We start from the raw sequence: 17,461 nt of genomic DNA, 5'->3' as shown, positions 1-17,461 counted from the left end.
GACCCTGAAAGTTTGTTAAGTCAGGGAAGGTGTGCAGGTGTATAATTTTAATGCCAACCACTATTGTAGAATCTTGACCTTAAATATGAATAAATCCAATGGTGCCTTGGTGAGGCAGTGTGCTGCTTCAAATTTCATATTTATGTTTTGGCCATCTCCTTTTAATGTAGAAAAAAACAAAAAAACCAACACACCCTCCCCGCTACGTTCCCCCTGTATACACCTTCCCCCAAGACGTTGGCCCTGTTGGAAGAAATGTGTACATGAATCTTGAGAAACATTAGTAATAAGGCTTGCAGCCTCTTAGTGCTTCCTGCCCACAAACCCTGCCTTTCTTACAATGTTAAACCAGTGACTAGAACAGCATTACTGATGTATATATATTACATTGTGGTCCTAAGTTCTGTCATCTTAATTTGCTTTCCTCGGATGATGTCTGATCATATCACAGCAGTTTTCTGCAGTACTTGTCCTAGAATCTAATACAGATAGTTACGTTATAGATGAAAAATAAAATAATAAGATAATGATACATTAGCTCATTTTCATGTTTTCTTTTTTCAGTATTGGATGGTTAAGATTATTACACCACTGCCTCACTCACATCAGTGATTTAGAAGGAATGATGGCTAGTGCTGCAGCACCCACTGCTAATCTGTTGCAGACATGTGCTGCTTTACTAATGTCACCTTACTGTGGTATGCATTCTCCAAACATTGAGGCTGTGCTTGTAAAAATTGGGCTTCAATCCACCAGAATAGGCCTAAAATTGATTGACATTCTTCTAAGAAACTGTTCAGCATCAGGGAGCGATCCTGCAGGTGAGTGCAATGGTTTTCTTTTCAGTTGGTGCTTAAAAACATTGCTTGTATAGACATACAAATGTAGTATATTTGCATGTTACTTTCTGATTCTGAATTTGGATTGCCAGAACTTAACCACTGTGCTTTGTTATTCTTTTAAGTATCACAATCTTTGTATGTGGATAGTTCTACAACAGCAAAGCAGTGCAACCAGGGTTGTTTTGATTTTTGTATAGAACAGATAATTAGGTGAATGTTTTGGAGACATGAGAGTAGGACATGGAATATATTGTAAGCGTGTCTTATTATAGATACTGTGTCTAGATGTTTCAAAATAAAGAGCGTCCATAAGTAGTATTAGGGAAAACAAATGCAGCAATATTTGGGCAGGAACAGTCTGTAGGACGGGGTAAATTCTGCATAGCACTAAACATTGAAAATATATACAGGTGGAGGTGCGTAGTCAAGACACTTGAACAACTCATCTGCGTCCCACAATGAAATTTTGCGAAATTTTGGAATTAGTCATGTCTTTTTGGAATACGTTGAAGAAAATTCTACTAGTTAAACCTTAAGTTTTGTATGTGATGAATGTTGCAAAGATTTTTCCTTTCATAGTAATGGTGAACATTGCATTGAATATACAAAATGCACGGTTTTGAGATAGTGGTGTTTGTAAGAATTGCATCCTTATGTTAATGGCAAAACTCAATTCAATGTAAATATTGCAATTCTATAATAACCACTGCTTCTTTTAAAAAATACGTATGTAAGTACTTCTGTTATTTCCCCTCCCCTTCTTTTTTTTTGAATGCGGCAAGATCTGAATAGCCCTTTACTGTTTGGAAGATTAAATGGTCTCTCTTCTGACTCCACAATAGACATTCTTTATCAGCTTGGAACAACTCAAGACCCTGGAACAAAAGATAGGTAATGTTATTTGGATTCTCAGGTGGAAGGGTATACAAGAAAAATCTGCTAAATAGTGGCTTGATGTTACTGCACAAAACCAGACTTTTCAAAATCTTGTTGTTACGAGATAGCCTGAAAGTGCAGGAATCTAAAGAAGCTTTCCAGCTTTCCCTCCTAGCTTCTTGCATCCTTTGCATAGAATGCTCTTCCTCCTTGTTTCCTCTTATAAATGTGATAGTACTTTTAGTGTTCAAGTGACTTTTCTCTCAGATATTCAGAACTCAGATACCTCCTATGTTTTCTTTCTCTGTAGAAAGCATACATTTGGCTCTCCAAGATGATACGTGTTCTTAATTAATTTTTCCCCTGTTAGTGATCTAAGTCTTGAGAAAACAGTTTGAGCTCACTCTTAAACTTGCTTCAAAGGAATAGATAAATGTGTAATTCACATTACTAAAAGGCAGGAAGCTAATTTGGTTTTGAGTGTTTCTTTGACCCTTTGTAATGTACTTCATCATCTTGCCTTCCAGAATTCAAGCATTGCTGAAATGGGTCAGCGATTCTGCCAGAGTTGCAGCTATGAAAAAAAGTGGCCGGGCCAGCTACATTTGTCCAAATAGCTCAACGAGAGAGTATGGCCTTTTGATGCCATCTCCTTCCCATCTGCATTGTGTAGCAGCAATTCTGTGGCATAGTTATGAATTGCTTGTTGAATATGATTTACCAGCGTTGCTGGACAGAGAACTCTTTGAGTAAGTAAAGCAAGGTTTTGCACCACGGCCTTTTTGTAACTTGAATTATTTTGTTCACTGAAGTGATATGGCTTGAAGCGCACACATTCAGGATTAGTAGTGGAAATCGTCATCCCTGAAGCTAAGTGATAGAGTGAATACTTAAAGGTACCCAAACAGGTAGTTTTATAGCTCTAAACACAAAACTGTGCTTCACATATTCCAGGTATAATTGTGTTTAAAAACAAAAATCCAGAACAAACCAGCAGATCCATGTATATATGTGAAAGGTAAATTGTTGCATGTTTTTGTTTGTGGGTTCTTGAATGGGTAACTTTGGGCTGTTCTTGTTGAAATTGAGTGTTTTCAGCAATTCTCGCAGTACCTATAAATCATGATGTTCATTAGTATCCTGCCACATAAGCATTATTTTATTCCTCATGGTACCAATATCTATAACTGATAGCTAAGAGCTAGGGGAGGGGGGAATTGATTTTTTGGAGTCACCATTTTCATTCTGGCCATAGTCTGATTTGAAAGAAGCAAACCATAGAGTCTTGAATGAATCTTGAACTGTGAATTCGCTGGATGTTGCTTGGTTCTAACGAAAAGTTCACCCTAAACACCAGACGTATACTTTTAGTGATTCCAGATTGAAAATATATGAGCTAACTTTCCTAATTTGTGTTCCTTAACCATCTCTTCTGTTTAAACAAAACAAAACAGAAAAGACACATAGCTTTGTTTCATGTGTATTATAGAAATACAGCTGTTAAATTCCTGTATCTAGTGAAGCATCTTTCATTTGTACCATTGAATACAATTCCAGTTAATGAAAGGAACTTTGATAACACATAGGTGTTTTGCTGCCTTCAGGAAACATTCATATTTTTCTTCTACCTTACTGTCTCCTTCAAGCACAGCCAAACATTCAAACATGGGGAAATGTACAGGTTAACGGTTATTAGTACAAGCATGTGCAGCTCGTCTCTACGTGCACCGTGATGGTCTTTAGATACATGCCTGCAAGCTAGACCTTTTCCAAAGACACCTCAGTGATACTGTCATATAAATAATAGTAAATTCGAAATGAGCTTGTTCGTTTTGGGAATCAGTTTAAGGATTTTAAATTGCAGGTCAATTAGTCCATTCAGGAATACATTTTAACAGAAAATACGTTTTCAGGATGGATTTTAACAATTTTAACACTTGAAAAACAGACTTCCTAAAATGGATAGCCCATTTAGATTTATACCAATATAAAAGTGGATTTCACAACTGAATTCCTGTCTTTTGGAAGACAGTATGTTGTTTTCATCACAGGACAAAATGAAGGAATACTAATAAAACTATTGTACCTAGTTTGAGTATGCACGTTGCAATATAGCTCTGTTCCTCTACGTCCTGCCAAATAAAACTATAATTCATATCAGCCAGCATCTGGAACAAATTATAAAATACATTTTTAATAAATATAGAAGGATTGTTGTCAGACTTATAGGGAATAAATAATTTTTCTAATAAAAATAACTTCTAATGTGTATTCTTCATCCTCTTTGATATTTTAACTTTTGAAATATTTTCATTGATTCTGTCTATAACTCCTAATTTCTCCTTCATGTGATATTTAACTTCTCTCTTGGATGTGTTTTCCCATCATCCCCATTTTCCATTTCAATATTCTGCTTTGGCCAATAGATTCTAATTTATTCCTTAGTTATTTTTTAATATCTAGTTGGAGAAGAATCTTATTTTTCATAGAGCATGAACTTACCCAGAAAGTTTTTGTGGAAGGATTGTGTAAATACATAGTTGGAGAAGAGTTTAAGTCCACCTTTATTATTTATTTATTTTTTTTTAAATACTTCCCCTACACTGAACAAGTCTGTATGAAGAAATGATGATTTAATTATTTTACAAATACCACTTCTGAAATTTAAGGTGAATAATAGGAGCTAGATTAGCTTTTGCAATCATGTGCCTTGGGTTAGATGTGTTTGGATGGAAGTGAGTTCAAAAGTAGGTGGGATTCTAGTATTTCTGAGGAATAATTCTGTTGTTAACTTGTCTTGCGTTCAGGTTGAGTAAGGATAGTGAGGGTGACATCAACTAACAAGATTTTGTAGCTTTCATTTTTATTTGCAACATCTTTAAGTAGAACTCTAATAAAACAAATTTTAAAAAATTTTGGAGAAGTCATAAAATGCTTTCAATTCTTACAAAAGATTAAGAGAGCTTTATGTAAATGAGGATGTGTGTGTGTGATGCTGCAGCTTGGAGAGTTGAAAGCAGGAAGAGTTTGCAGTTGGTTCAAAAATGTATGAAGTATGTGACAACTGTCAAAAGACTGAAATCCTGTCTTTCATGTACAGCATGCCAGAAAAGTTGGCTTATCTCTATTTTACATAGGATATGATGGAAGAAATTTAAACATAGGGTTGGGGAATACCTTTTGGGTAATGAATGTGCTTCTGATACTGTGATCCACATGGGGCTTTCGCTCAGCTCAGTGTGTTTTACACCTGCTTCTACAACAGTTAATCATAAATAAAGCAGTTTTATAAACCAATGAAGAAAAGGGACTATGGGTGGCAAACTATGTGTTGACATGATTTTCTGTCTTCTACAGGTCACTGTTTAACTGGTCCATGTCTCTTCCCTGCAACGTGGTTTTGAAGAAAGCTGTTGATAGTTTGCTTTGCTCCATGTGCCACATCCACCCAAATTATTTTTCCTTACTCATGGGATGGATGGGTATCACTCCTCCCCCGATGCAGTGTCAACACAGACTGTCCATGACTGATGACAGCAAAAAGCAGGACCTTAGTTCATCTTTAACAGATGACTCTAAAAACGCACAAGCCCCTCTTGCACTAACAGAGTCTCACCTGGCTACTCTTGCTGCCTCATCTCAGTCTCCTGAAGCCATCAAGCAATTATTGGACTCAGGTTTGCCTTCCCTGCTTGTAAGAAGTCTTGCTAGTTTTTGCTTTAACCATACTTCTAGCTCTGACTGCGCTGCACAATCAACGGATATCACCCAGGACAGGCTCAGGAGGCATCATGTTCCACAGCACTTTAATAAAATGCCTATCACTGCAGACCTGGTTGCTCCTGTTCTCAGGTTTTTGACAGAAGTTGGCAACAGCCACATGATGAAGGATTGGTTGGGTGGCTCTGAAGTCAATCCATTGTGGACAGCACTTTTATTTCTGTTGTGCCATTCTGGTGCTACTTCTGGAGGACACAATGTGACAGCACAACAGACCAGTACAAGATCTAGCTTGCTTTCTTCAACTGTAACAACAGGGTTGACCACTCAGCAGCGGACAGCAATTGAAAATGCAACAGTGGCTTTCTTCTTACAGTGCATTTCTTGCCATCCTAATAACCAGAGACTTATGGCACAGGTGAGAGAGAGAAAAAATAAAGTTTTAATTTCTTTATTGATAACTACAGACAACCTTTAACACTTTTTCTTTTTTAGCTTTCTTTAAAATAACTTTTCTTTTGTAAGGTGTCATTGACTTGAAAAATTTTGTATTGAAATTGTTAGCTTGTTGTTCTGACTTTGAAATGTTTTGGCATGGCTGTCCAGTCCTACGTATAGATTTGTATTCCTCTTTGTTTAGAGGAATAAACTGTAGACCAAAATCCAGAAGACTATATTTAATTGGGTAGATCTAAACTCTTCTGAAATGGAATTTGGAAATCAAGGTTCATACACATCTTTTATATTAGTAACTTAAGGAGATTTCCTGGTAAATTTGCGCCGTATACCCTGTGCAGTCTGTGACCAGGGAGATATGGGCTGTTGCAGAATATGGCTTTGCGTTTGGCATTCTAATGCAAATTCAGCTGTTTTCCTCACATTAGTTAACCTTGCAGAGCTAGTTGAATAAAAGTATAATTAAAAAAAGACTTTCCAGCATTAAGAATGACAATGCCCTGGGAACAGGTAGACTTCAGTAAAAAAAACAGTACAGTTCTCTGTTAATGGCCAGTAGTAATGCTTCATTATGCAGTGGGGAAATATTGCTTTAGGAATTGGAAAGCTATTTTTCTAAATACTTTATCTTCAGGTTTTTTATCTTTTTGTTTATTTTTTTTGTCAGTGTGTTACAGTTACATTGATGCTGTAGTCAATATTTTGAACTTTTATAAAAAAACCTTTTTTTACTGCTGGTATTTTCTTCAGTGGTGCTCATTTCTGATCTGGTTTGACTGATAACTGCAAGGTAGATCTTAGGCACTGCCTATTATGGCTGTGTAGAGCTATATTTTAGAGACCTAAATATAGAAATGTTTTAGATCTGATGTCACTTTGCATTCCCAGGTTCTCTGTGAATTGTTCCAGTCCTCTCCTCAGCGTGGGAACCTCCCAACCTCTGGAAATATTTCAGGATTTATTAGGAGGCTTTTTTTGCAGCTGATGCTAGAGGATGAGAAAGTCACTTTGTTTCTTCAATCCCCATGTCCAGTAAGAATTTTTGATAACCGTATGGTGACCATGGAATAAATTTAATCTTTAAAAAAAAAAAAAATCTAGTTATATTCAGCTTTGAAATGTCAGATGGCAGCTTTTGCTACTGTACACATTGCAGAATTTTGGAAAGGAACATGTTAGTGAATTGTAACGCAGCATTTTAAAAGAAAATTTGAGGCACTATTGTAAGACAAAGCCGTGTTGTTGAAAATACACTTCTTCTGAAAGAATTGACAACTGAAATTTATCTTATGTAAGAATTTTAATAGTATCCTTATGCGTTAGCAGCAAATATAGATACAAGTTCTAGTCCTTCCAGCAGTTCTTCATTATCAGTTTCATTGAGGAACAGTCATAATTTTGATGCTTCAAAATTGGCAGAGATCCTTTGGCAGTAACCAAAACACCATGAATAAATTCTTAAGTGACAAATACTTGAATTAATTGATAAAGCAGATGTATGCTTTTATACTTCCACATGCTTCACCATAACACAGAATTATAATTAATGACTGAAGTGGTATGCTCTTAATTGGAGGCCATGAATAAAGAAATATAGGAAACAGAAGTTATTAAAAGATCTAATATCCCATACAAGGAAAAATTATTTTCTGCTTTGGTTTCTGCTGTTCCTTCTACATCTCAGAAATAAAGTACTACATGAGATATATGACAGGGAAACTGGCTCTGGGAGTATAAAACGGAAAAGGAGGAACAAATCCAGTTTTAGCACAAACATTTAAATGTTTTGTTTTAACGTGGCTCTTGGTAATTTAAAGGTAACACTAATTTTCTAATAATTTGTTTTACATAGAACAGATTTTTACAGAATTTTACTAGATATGTAAAAACAGAGAACACATCTCAAAAAAAAAAATAAAATTGTCGGATAATTCAGTTTTTTCAATGAAAAACACCAGGAAACAGTCTGGCTTATTACTGAGAAGCTGATTGTAACATCCAGAGAGAAACTTTAAAAATAGTGTGGATGTGCAGCATATACTTCTAGTACATCCAACAGCATAACTTCTCAAAGATTGAATCCCCATTTTTGTCTCTTAATTTCTTACCAAACCTGTCTTTTGTAAGCTAAATTCTGATTGTCATCAAGTATTACATTTGTTTGATAATATTGCACAATGAGAAATTCATTCTGTATGTGAATAGTAGTAAACAGTTCTCCTCATGATAGGAGGCAGGGGACCAGCAGCACTCTCATTGCAGAAAAGTCTGTAAAAAGTTACTGCAAGGAAAGAATGATAAAAAATATGAACAGAGATCAGGCTAAAATATGTTAAAATATTTGAAATGTTTTAACTAGTGACTTAGTTATCCATCATAATAGCAAAAAGTAGATATTAAATCTAGAATAAAGTTCACCATCAATAGAGCAATATAGAAATTAGTTCTTTCTCTATTCCAAGTGTATTGTGATTTTCTTAATTTAATTTCAGAATTAAGTTTTAATTTCATAAATAATTGCAAGTCTCAGACACTCAGTTTTTCTCTTCTATACAGCTGTATAAAATGGTTGGCTTTTAAAAGCAAATATGATATCATATTGTTTCTGATCGTAAAAGTATTCTATGCTTTCGAAGAAAATTATTTTGAGTTAAAAAATTAAATGTATCCTAATGGGATGCATTTTTGCTGTATATCTCCAAAGTTAAAGGGTATGTCAGTTGTCTTTTTAGCACACAAAAGATGTAGCTTTATTTTGCTGAGGTGAATTTATAAGAACTTGGTGTTTTAACTTATTTCTGAATGATAGTCATGTTAAATGTTGATTTTATTTTTTTTTTCTTTTCAGCTGTACAAAGGTAGAATTAATGCTACTAGTCATGTAATTCAACATCCAATGTATGGAGCTGGACACAAATTTCGCACTCTTCATTTGCCTGTCTCAACAACTCTAGCAGAGGTTCTTGATCGTGTGTCAGGCAAGTTTGCAATAGTTCATGGGTTTGGTTTTTTTTAAGATACAGTTTCAAAAAAAAACCAAAAAAACCAACAACCCCAAAAGGCAAAGCCAAAAAACCTGCATAAGCTAAGTGTGTCTAATGTAAATATTTGCAGTGTTTATCAGGAACTGGTGAATATGAAACAGTGGTTTAAGCTGTAAGCTTTTGTTTGGTTGCGGGTTTTTTGGTTGGTTGGTTGTTGTGGGGTTTTTTGTTTGCTTTTTAGTATTAATATGTTCTGAAATCTCTGATGGGATATTTGTAAGACCATACAAATCATGCTACAAGTATCAGTCTTTAAAATGCCCTGTCTGGGCATTTTATCTGACTAGGTATGTATTTTCTTACATGTAGATATATTTCTACATGTAATTTTTTGGAACTCAGTGTGGGACAACTTTAATTTCTGAAGCAGAGTGGAGTTCAGAGGAATTATTGGTTTTTTTTGATCTACTGAAGAGCTTTGCATCAAAATTGTTAATAAATTAATTAGGGTAAGAAGCATGTTACCTGACAAGGTCATAGAAGTACTATAAAGATATTTGGCAGAACAGTAGACAGAACAAGGTGTGCTTTCGGCTTTTAATTAAAAAATAGTGAAGCCTAGAAAAATGCTTGATGCTTATTTATCAGGAAATTGTTTACTATTTCTGATAGAATTCTGTATTCATTTACTGTCCAGACATGGTCATGTGTGGAATGTGACCAAGGTCTTTTAGACCCTGGTGCAGTTTATGGTCAGAATTACCGTAATGGGTGGCGTAGTCCCTGCATGTGAGGAAGGGGTCAGTTGTGGAGCAGTGACATAAACTGTACTGAATAGCTGCCTTCGTGGTGTATTGCAGTTGACTTGAGAGCCAACAGGGACTGAGGAGGGGAATGTGATGATGTGATGTGTTGTAATGCTTGTAATTGAAATTCATAAAATGCTGACTTTGTAGGGCACCGTAACTTTGGGGTTTGCTACAGAATTGTTATTCATCAGCGTAACTCTCATTTTAAAATGGAAGAATTAATTCTGGAAACGTTCAGATTCTTTTATGGTTCCATCCCTCATCTGATGTGATTTCTCTGATTGTATTAAAAGCTTTGTGATATTTATATATCACTGCATGAAGTCCATGGCTAGGATATAGTAAAGAAGTTTTAAAATCCTTGCTCCTCCCACCCCTTCACCATAGGAAGAAAATGCAGTATCACTGCCAGCAGGATTGTCTAGGCTGAGTACCAGTTGTTTTGTATTTCATTCGATTTAGTATTAAGTTACTGGTCTTGGCCAGCCAGGAAAATTGAACAAATCTGGGTATTACCTGAGTACTAAAAATACCATTGCTTAAGCTTCCTTAATAATTTTATCAATGACCTTTAAATTCTTCAGCAATAAATGGGCATTCGGTCCATGGGACCAAGCTGGAGCAGCTCTGAAGTTTCACAGTAATAATGAGAATTTTTTAAAAAGCCAACACCAGTCTTAAATATACACATATATATAGTGTGTGTGTGAGATCGTTGGTTCCTGAGTAGCAGCAATTTCACACTCTCTCTCTTCTTTCGGTCTGCACTACTGTCTAACACAGACATAACCAATGTCTTCAGGCACAAGCCATAATATATTTTCAAGCGGGTCAAACCATAGCTCTTTCAGCACCCCATCCACTGGTGATACACACACAGTTGAAGGTAGCTGGATGGTTCTTCCAGGTCTTGCGTCTGTGATTATACCTTAAGGCTGCTGTGGCTATGTGGAAACAAGTTACTGCTCAGAAGCAATTAGAGAATTATTTGGCCATTTTGCTGCCAGTGTTATACCTTACCAGGTGTGAAATGATCCACTGTCACCAGTAATCAGTGATTTAATAGTTGCTTGCTGATATTTGTGGTGTACACTAATGATTGAAACAAAACAGCTGAACTGCAATAATCGAATGTTCACTTCAGCAAGCGGCACAAGGTTGGGATGTGTAATGGGCTTTAGACATCTTCCAATTTCAAAGGAACAATGCACCTTGCCAGTTCTGAAATTGAGCAGTAGATAACCTGACCAATTTATTTAAATCAGTCTGCAGGTGTCCTTAAAAATAGTTCTGATTTTCTTTTGTTGTTGTTGCATTGGAGTTTTTTGGTGTTTTGTTTTGATTGGGGTTTTTTGGTTTTTTTTTTTTGTTTGTTTTGATTAATTTCATATTTTGGTTGGTTGCAGTGCTGTTTTAACATGAATACATTTGACTCTTCGGGAAATGGTTTTAAATTGTTACAGTTTTAAATTGTCAGAAGACAGATTTTTGGGGGAAGAGAGAACCAGAATTATCATGATGCCTTAATTCATAGATATTTACAAGACTATTACTGCCAGGCATGGGGTTCTAAGTCTCTAGAATAGTTGAGAATAGCTGTTTTAACAGCTTAGAAACAGTAACAAAATAAACCTGGTATCCTGAATTGCCTTTCTCTTCTCTTTTTTCCCCCCTGTATAGATACACCCAGTATCACAGCTAAACTAATTAATGAACAGAAGGAAGATAAAGAAAAAAAGAACTATGAAGAGAAAGAAAAAGTTAAAGCAGAAAATGGATTTCAGGACAATTATAGTGTTGTTGTTGCTTCTGGTATGTGGGTTTTTTTCTTCCACTTTCTGAAAAATAAATCTTTCAGACACTGGGGTGGGAGGAAAGAAATCATATCTACCAACAATTATTTTTATTACTAATAATGGTTGGAAAAATTGTGGTGCTTGATTAATCTGTCTGGCTGTTAGGCAGCACAGATTGGTTCCTTGTAGAACTGCACATCTAGTCGATTATATACTTTGACAAATTTGTACCTAAATGTGTGTGTCGGCAACATATCGTGGATGCTGTTGCTAATGCATTTTACAAAATTTTGTAGATATGTATCTGGAGCTTGGATTATATGGCACTATATTAGTATTTGTGTACTGTTACTGTGGTATGGGTATTACTGCCTCTACCTTTTTGCAGTGGCTGGTGCATCAGAGTTTGATCGCCTCCCCCCCACAATATGCTTTTATTTCAAAAGGATCGTGTACTCTGCCTAACAACTGGTGATACTCTGCTAAAAACTGTCAAATGGAGATATCAGCGTAGAACCATGTTATTCCACTTGGAAACCACACATGAAAGATTTTCTTCCGAAGCATTTGCCTTCTGAAAAACTAATGTGAAGATCCTTCTGAAGTCATTAATGTAAACCCTTCTCCTCCAAAACTGCTGTGGAGGTTATAGATATGTGATTACAGTTCAGATGACAGCTGTGGAGATCATTAGTCTTTCAGTGTGAAGTTCTGGAGAACGCGAGAGAGAGATTAATGAACTTCAAACTACCCTTTTCCGATCTAGCTTTCTGCCTTCATTGAGCTACCTCCATTTCATTTACACTTCATGAAGCATGAAGAAGAGATGCTGATTTCCTTTGACTTGTGGCACCAGTATTTCTTAAGCTTCTTATTTCAGATTTCTAGATGTAGATATAACTCCAAACTGAAGTGTTGAGTAGGGCAGCAGTTTCATGGATCTCAGTAGGTATTTAAAGCAACACAGGTGATTGTTAGTTACAGCATCTTTATCTGGAAAGATATTTGCAGTAGGTGCCACTTAAACAGGGTAAACATGTTTTGGTAAGATCTAAAATATTAACACATCCAAGTGAAGAGTTAAAACATGAATAAAGAATCTGGAAAGAAAAAAAGTAATATATCAAACTTGAAGATAGGGTATAGCATAGTGTAGCCATGTGTCATCCCAGTTGCATATCTGATCATACTGCCTGATATAGCCCATTCCCTACTTAGAAAGAAGCAGACTTAAACTTTTTCCTTCTTTTTGTTTGTATTTTTTCCAGTTGAGTTAAACAGTTTAAATGTAAACTTATTTCATTTGCATTTGTTTTTACGTCCTGTTTGTGAAATCTTTTCTTGTTTTGTCATTATATATTCTGGGGTTTTTTTAGTGTCCTCAGAGTCTCATGCAGCTGGTAAAATTAATAGAGAGCAGAGATGGTATTTGGACCCCGATCTTCCTGAGTAAAGCTAGTTTAGTATACTGAGATTATTGGAGAATGTGGTGTGTATTATAGCTGCTCCTACTGACCAGCTGAAAATGTATTACAGTATTTCGCGTGTGGATGTTGTTAGTTGTCCAGCTGCTCTTAGCTGATTATGAGGCAGTAGTTGTATGAATCTTTGTATATGGACCTGCTGACTTTTTTACTTGGTCTGTCACCTGCATAGAAGGGTACGTGATGGTAGTACACCATACCTTAAGTCAACTCAAGCTGTCCCAAAATATGGCAGTTGTGCTATATAAGCTCAGTAAGCTTTTATGTTCCTATTTTGCTTTTTAATTTTCATGTAGTGCTTGCTTTAAAGGTTTTGACCTAGGCAACTTTAAAAGTATGTTTTCATCATATGTGCTATTGACAGTACTGCAGCAGAAGTTGTGTTCGTAGGCCAGACAAGTGGTTGTCTTCTATTGTTTGCCTGCTGAAATGTCTGTCAGTTTAGAAATTTTCGCCTTTCTTGCCTTCAATTGGAAAAACAACATGAAGTCTTACTGTAGTGCCCATTGCTAGACAGGCTCTTTAAGAGCAGAATCAGAATTTTTTTTTGCTTTTTTTTAATGGATTTTATGAGCTAGTGCAGTTATGGTTTATGTCTGAGGCTCAGGAGGGTGCACAGCCTTGTAACTGTAAAAATACTGGGTTTATATCCAAATGTATTTTATACATGAGTGCTATTCTGATATTTATTTACCAGTGCTGAAAAGTTTGACTTTTTTGTTGTCATTGAAGGTATTGAGTACATTGTATCTTGGCTAGCTGAAGTTATTGAATACCAGAATGACTTTGAATATTTTATTTCTGCGCTAGGTTTGAAATCTCAGTCAAAAAGAGCTGTTTCATCCACCCCTCCACGTCCCCCATCAAGGCGAGGAAGAGTGATGGCGGATAAAGTAGGTGCCTCTTCCTCAGGAGGAGAATCTTCCAGCAAGACCATTAGTGTTCCAGTCTTTCATCTATACCACAAACTGCTACCAGGTAACTTTAATAACTGTTTTTAAACTTCAAAATTATGGTCTTTTTCAGTGGCTGATAAGTCATCAGAAAGTAGACGTAATGCTAATGGACATCTTTATCTTTCTGTTGCGGATCTTGAAGTATAGAGCCCTTCTGGGTTGGGTACCAGCTTTCAACTGGAAGTGGAGCATTATAACATCATAGTGGCTTGACAAAAATAAGAATTATGTTGATCTTCCTTGAGGTTTAGTTCTTTGTTCCTAAAAAAAGTCTCAAAAACATTTCCACTTTGACTCAGAAGTAAAGGGAAGGTGGGTTTGTAAGGTGACTCACATTTTCTTTGACCTGCAAGGCAGAACTAAACTGGTATTTGTGCCCTGTTATTTTGTGTTCTGAGTGGGCAGCCTGCTGGCATTGCTCTCTGGAAGGTTGATTTGCCAGTTCAGGAATATTACTGAATTCTGTAATACTTGTGTTTTCAAAACCAGCATGTCTTAAGCAGTTTGTCATATTTTATGTATAGCCCATATGTACTCGCATTTTGTCAGCTACCTGGACAAAGCTGGTGGCAATGTTGTAGTTGGGGTGTAGAGAGAGATGTCTCTCCTATAGAGATTGGTTTGACTGGAATTCTTTACCTTAGATCAGGGATAAAAACAGGAACATGGTGAAACACATATTATGCATAAGAGCTTCTTATCTGTTTTGTAGTATAAAAACAAGGAACCAGCTAATGGAATTAAATGGTAAATTTCTGGTCAAGGTCATTTTCACCCAATAAAAAACTAAATTTGGAACTTACTGCAGAATTATTGACTTCGAGGCTGTCCTCTGGCAATCATTAGAGAGATCATATACTTGGATTAAAATATCTAAAATTGATACAGTTAATGCTACTATTTTGGAAAGGAGTTCAAAACTCAGTGCCTGTTCCAGTATCGAGCTGGTAAAGATTGACTGTCTCCTGATGGCGGTGTAGACCATTCTGTATGTGTGATCTGGTCGATCGCACATTTTGCACAGAAGCCGGTTGTTACAGGAAAGCAGAATCAGTGATGAAAAACGGGGCAGAAAACTTCTTCTCCTGCACAATGGCAAGATATTTTTAATTTTCATTTCTTAAGACACCATGTTCCGTCTAAGAAATAGGTTGCTACTGAAGACCTTCCTAGAACTTGTGTTACTTGATCGAGCACAGCCAAAATGAAATGGGCATGCTACTTGTGGTATATGATCCAACTCTAAAACATTTCACTTTGTATGTAAGTCTACTTGTTATCAGGGAACAATTGTTCGGTTTTGAGAGTAACTTGTAATTTCAGATAAGAACGTGTTCTTCGTAAACAATAGAGTGGCCAAAAGCTTGATTTGAGTAACCAGTTTGGGCTGTATTGCGTGTGCATTTCAGGTCTGCATTGCTGCTGAGAAAAGTATTCCTGGCAGTGCCATTCATTTTTTTTCTTGCTGAGTTGTGTCCCAGCACAAGAGTAGTGAATTTATACTTGGGACTAATAGGACTGAAAAAGAATTGCGGGTTTCCTTCTTTTTTTTCTTTTTTTTTTTTCCCCTCCACTTTTTCTCCACTGCAGCCCTTTTACCTTATGTTCACATACCTTTATGCCACCACAATTCAAGCGTGATGCAGGAGTGGGGTTTAATAGCATGGGACAGGCAGTACCTGCTTAAAATGCACATCAAATTACAGCCTTAACCATTTGTTAAATATGCCACATGCTTGGGCTCTCGGCACAGAGCTTCCTTTGGGAATGTTGGCATAGTTCTTTGATAGTTAGTTCCAAACTGATGGGGCCCGTTTTCCTAAGAGAACAAATGTTAAATGTAAGGCCTTGGTTTGGAGCCAGATAATATTTAGTCTACTTGGCATCTGTGGTACAAGTAATGAACAGCACCTGGACATGTATGTTAAAATAACCCAATGATAATTTTTCTTTCTGGCTTGGTGACATTGTTGTTTAGGCCAGCCGTTACCAGCTGAAATGACACTTGCCCAGCTTCTGACTCTGCTGTATGACCGTAAACTCCCTCAAGGATACCGATCAATAGATTTGACAGTTAAGCTTGGTTCCAAAGTCATCTCAGATGCAAGCTTATCGAAAACAGACTCATTTAAGCGTCTTCACACAGAAAAAGGTGAGTGTTCTTACTTTTTTGCTATTTTCCTTTTCAAAATGCTTTTATTTTGGACAAAAATTATTTTGATTTTCTTGGTAAGAAACAGCAGTTTTTTTGTATTTTCCTGGGGGAGGTTCCTGAGCCATTCTCTACAAGACAAGTGCTAAACTTTGTGATAAAAAACAAATTTGTTGCCTGTCTTTAGATTGTATCTCTAAGATGCACCAAGACGGTTGTTCTGGTTTCACTTTTCTTCATTGTACTGTTGTATATGATACAATTATATGATTGCGTAGATGCCATGCTTTTCATTTCTTGATGTGTGTTACAGTTCTCTGCAGAAAGCGTTTGTGCTGATATCCAGGGCAGATTGATTAATGCAATAGCTGTTTGAAACCATCTGACTTACAGAAGCCTGTGAAATTTTTTGTGGCAACTTGAGTACTTAAAGGCTTCTTTGAAAATGGGAAACTCTTGTAAATTAGCTTTTAAAAACTTTTTCTAATTTTCTAATACAGTCTGTTTCTTGCTAAGGTTTTTTCTGTTTGCTATCCACTTACTCATGGTGCTGGGGAAAGGGGAAGGAGTTTAATCCCAGGAACCGGTTTTGAAATATTTTGATATCATGCCTTTAGGGAAGGACTTAGAGTAATGGGACCTTGAAGTTAAGCTAAGGTGATCTGCTGGTCAGCAGCCTGCTGACACAGCATAGAATTACAGAGCTAATCATTCGGCTATTTTAAGACAAGGGCTTCTTCTAAAAACTGTTCACTTGATAGATCAGTCTCCTAGAAAAGATAGAAAGAAGACTTGAAAAAAAAGTATTTTCTTGCTGTCTGGTCTGATCTATGTATTTCATGACTGGATGTTACAGATCTCTCACACTATTGAAAGGCCTTTCTCTTTCAAACAATACTTTGATTTGTTCTGCTGTTTATTTAAATTCTAAATGCATAATAAATATTTTTCTATCTGAAACTCAAAAATTGTTGGAGGATGTGCAGTTTAGTTGTAGAGTTGTATGTAAAAACATTAAGGTCCTCTTTTGAACTTGTATTAAGTTGCTAGGCTTTTTTTTTTTATACTTGAGACATACTTCTGAAAGTTTGAATTTGTCGTTACAAATCCATTGATCTACTGTACTATACAGGAAAATATCAGTTACATTCAGCTGTCTCACAATCACCACTCATCAGTTTCAAAGGTTAGTGCTCCTATTCTCTATTTCTCATAGTCCTTCAAGTTGAATCAAGGAGAATTGATGCACATACTCCTATATATCCCTGACTTGAGCTTGTTAGATCCGATACATTGATCACATTGCCTCATAGCAGTGTGTCTTTCCCCAGCATATCAGCGATGTCCTTGTAACCTGGTGCTTCTTGCACATTTAAAAGTTGAGAA

The 17,461-nt window shown here is 36.3% G+C and overlaps 1 protein-coding gene across 1 annotated transcript in view; it reads left to right on the top strand.

Annotated features, from left to right (window-relative positions):
* The window catches only part of BIRC6 (baculoviral IAP repeat containing 6), a gene marked incomplete at both ends in the record, with an annotated part of 59,034 nt that overhangs the window by 40,205 nt on the left and 1,368 nt on the right, over nt 1-17,461 (top strand). The window contains 9 exons of the mRNA XM_010072658.1: nt 565-821; nt 1,625-1,733; nt 2,246-2,467; nt 5,076-5,856; nt 6,783-6,926; nt 8,743-8,872; nt 11,368-11,499; nt 13,778-13,945; nt 15,902-16,075. Coding sequence (XP_010070960.1) covers nt 565-821; nt 1,625-1,733; nt 2,246-2,467; nt 5,076-5,856; nt 6,783-6,926; nt 8,743-8,872; nt 11,368-11,499; nt 13,778-13,945; nt 15,902-16,075 — 2,117 coding nt within the window. The remainder of the gene's footprint in view (nt 1-564; nt 822-1,624; nt 1,734-2,245; nt 2,468-5,075; nt 5,857-6,782; nt 6,927-8,742; nt 8,873-11,367; nt 11,500-13,777; nt 13,946-15,901; nt 16,076-17,461) is intronic.

This window comes from Pterocles gutturalis, unplaced genomic scaffold, assembly GCF_000699245.1.
Source record: "Pterocles gutturalis isolate BGI_N339 unplaced genomic scaffold, ASM69924v1 scaffold23117, whole genome shotgun sequence".
Taxonomy (NCBI): Eukaryota; Metazoa; Chordata; class Aves; order Pterocliformes; family Pteroclidae; genus Pterocles; species Pterocles gutturalis.
Note: the sequence above shows the minus strand (reverse complement) of the source record. Positions and strands in the feature narration are given on the sequence as shown.